Source organism: Arvicola amphibius, chromosome 13 (genome assembly GCF_903992535.2).
Source record: "Arvicola amphibius chromosome 13, mArvAmp1.2, whole genome shotgun sequence".
Taxonomy (NCBI): Eukaryota; Metazoa; Chordata; class Mammalia; order Rodentia; family Cricetidae; genus Arvicola; species Arvicola amphibius.
Window position 1 is genome coordinate 70,309,983 of NC_052059.1, and position 2,438 is coordinate 70,312,420.

The window sequence follows — 2,438 nt, forward strand, 5'->3', positions numbered from 1 at the left end:
ACTGAGTAACTATTAGTGATGTCACAATAGACCTGAGAAAATAATCAATATTTGTACTTATTTGACTCAAATCAGAAAGAAGTCTTTATGCATGCTTGTACCATTGTTAATAATGATTTTGTTTTCCTTCCAAAGATGTTCTATAAATAAAAATATGCAAAACTCAACATCAGTACTAGAATTCCATTTCATTCAACTCTCAGAGGATCCAGACCTACAGATTGTTCTCTTTAGCCTCTTCTTGTCCATGTACCTCTTGGCACTGTGTGGAAACCTGCTCATCATCCTGACAGTAAGCTCTGACTACCATCTTCACACACCCATGTACTTTTTCCTCTTCAACCTGTCCATAGTTGATATTGGTTTCATATCCACAACTGTTCCAAGGGTAATTATGGACATCCAAACTCACTGCCAAGTCATCTCTTACGTGGGCTGCCTGACACAGATGTCACTGTTTATAATTTTTGGATGTATGGATAGCATGCTTCTGACTGTGATGGCATATGACCGGTTTCTGGCCATCTGCTACCCTCTTCATTACCAGGTTGTCATGAATCCTAGTCGCTGTGGTGTCTTACTTCTAGGGTCTTTTCTCTTTAGCCTTGTGGAATTACTGTTGCACCATTTGATATTAAGTTTTTCCAAATGTGAAGATTTTATTGAAATTTCTAACTTTTTCTGTGACCCTTCTGAAGTACTTAAACTTGCCCCTTTTGATATTGTTACCAATGCCATAGTCAGATTCAGTATGGGTACTCTGTTTGGGTTATTTCCTATGTCAGGAATAATTTTCTCTTACTTTAAAATAATTTCCTCCATCATTCGAACATCACCATCAAGTGGGAAGCACAGAACCTTCTCCACCTGTGGGTCTCATTTGTCCATTGTTTGCCTGTTTTATGGGACAGGGCTAGGAGTGTACTTTAGCAACTCTCTGTCACATTCTCCAGGAAGTAATGCAGTGGCCTCAGTAATGTACACTGTAGTCACACCTATGATGAATCCCTTCATCTATAGCCTGAGGAACAAGGACATTAAAACTGCCTTAAGGAAGATTCCTAGCAGAACATTCTAGCCATTGACATTCCTTATAAATTTGCATATTTACATCTCAATCTCAGTTATTGTCTCACATTATTCTCCTAACTGATACTTCATAATATTGCATAATAAAGTGTATTCACTTAGTTTGCACACATAGTGGATTGGTAGTGAGATGGTTTAAAGGAATATTGGCTCCTGAATGGAGTGTCACTATTAGAAGGTGTGGCTTTGTTGGAGGAAGTGTGTCACTGTGGCAGTGGCCTTTGATGTCTCTCTTGCTTAAGCCCACCCCACAGTGTGACAACCGGTTGACTTCTTGTTGCCTACAACATGTAGCACTCTCAGCTCTAGCACCCCATTTGCCTGCATACTGCTATACTCCCTGTCATGATGATAGTGGACTGAACCTCTGAAACTGCAAGCAAGTCACCCCAATTAAAAGTTTTCTTTGTAAGAGCTGTTGTGGTCATGGCGTTTTTTCACAGCCATATAAAACCCAGCACTCGGGAGGCAGAGGCAGGAGGATCTCTGAGTTCGAGGCCAACCTGGTCTACAAGAGCTAGTTCCAGGACAGGCTCTAGAAACTACAGGGAAACCCTGTCTCGAAAAACCAAAAAAAAAAAAAAAAAACCCTAACCATGACAGAAATTTTTACCAGGGACTGGGGTATTTCTGTGATACACTGGATCATGTGTTTGTTTGGGCTTTGGTACTTTGGGTTTTGAAACAGTAGAATGCTTTAAGGTTATAATAGTAGGAAGATGAAAGTAAGAGGTGCCAATAAATATTTAAATTCTCAGGGGCTCACTCAAGAGGTTTCAGAGAATATTTTCAGTATGCAGTCTATAGATCATTCTTGTGATGTTTTGGGGAAGTGGATGCCTTATGCCCTTGTCTGAAAAGTCTACCTGAGGCTAAAGTGAAGAACAATGGATTAATCTCATTGGCAGATGAAATTTCAAAACAGCCTAGTATATACTCTGTTGTATGAATATTAGTGGTGCCACTAATGAAGATTTTTAAATGAAAAATACCAAACTGACTATGGTAAAATACAGAAGTACATTTTGAGGAGAAAAAGAACACCAGGAAGTGGACTGGAACTACATCCTATGTTCAAGGAGCTAAACAGATTAAGAAATGGAATAAGAGGAGTGGTGACCTCAGGGCAAGAGCCTACTCAACTAAGTTTCCAAATTGGAAAAAGGTATTAAAGAAAATCTTGGGGCCTAGTATGATGTTACACATCTTTATTCCTAGCACTCATAAAACAGAGGTGTGTGGATCTCTGAGTTTGAGGGGAGTCTATTCTACTGAGGAAGGTCTAGGGCAGCCAAGCTTAGGCAATGAGAGTTAGGAAGCTGGTCAAGATTTAATTAAACATGTTCTAG

General features: G+C 39.6%; 1 protein-coding gene across 1 annotated transcript; it reads left to right on the top strand.

Annotated features, from left to right (window-relative positions):
• Nucleotides 1-247: 247 nt before the first annotated feature.
• On the top strand, nucleotides 248-1,078 carry LOC119799895 (olfactory receptor 7D4-like). Its single transcript, XM_042054094.1, has 2 exons — nucleotides 248-593; nucleotides 879-1,078. The coding sequence occupies exons 1-2, from the start codon at nucleotides 248-250 to the stop codon at nucleotides 1,076-1,078; spliced, it is 546 nt and encodes a 181-aa protein (XP_041910028.1).
• Nucleotides 1,079-2,438: the final 1,360 nt, after the last annotated feature.

Bases quoted from the DNA above. Each gene is read 5' to 3' on its own strand.
- LOC119799895 (XM_042054094.1), top strand. From the start codon at position 248: ATGTACCTCTTGGCACTGTGTGGAAACCTGCTCATCATCCTGACAGTA. The intron at 594-878 runs TTCTCTTTAGCC...CCTGTGGGTCTC, and splicing joins TGTCTTACTTCTAGGGTCTT to ATTTGTCCATTGTTTGCCTG.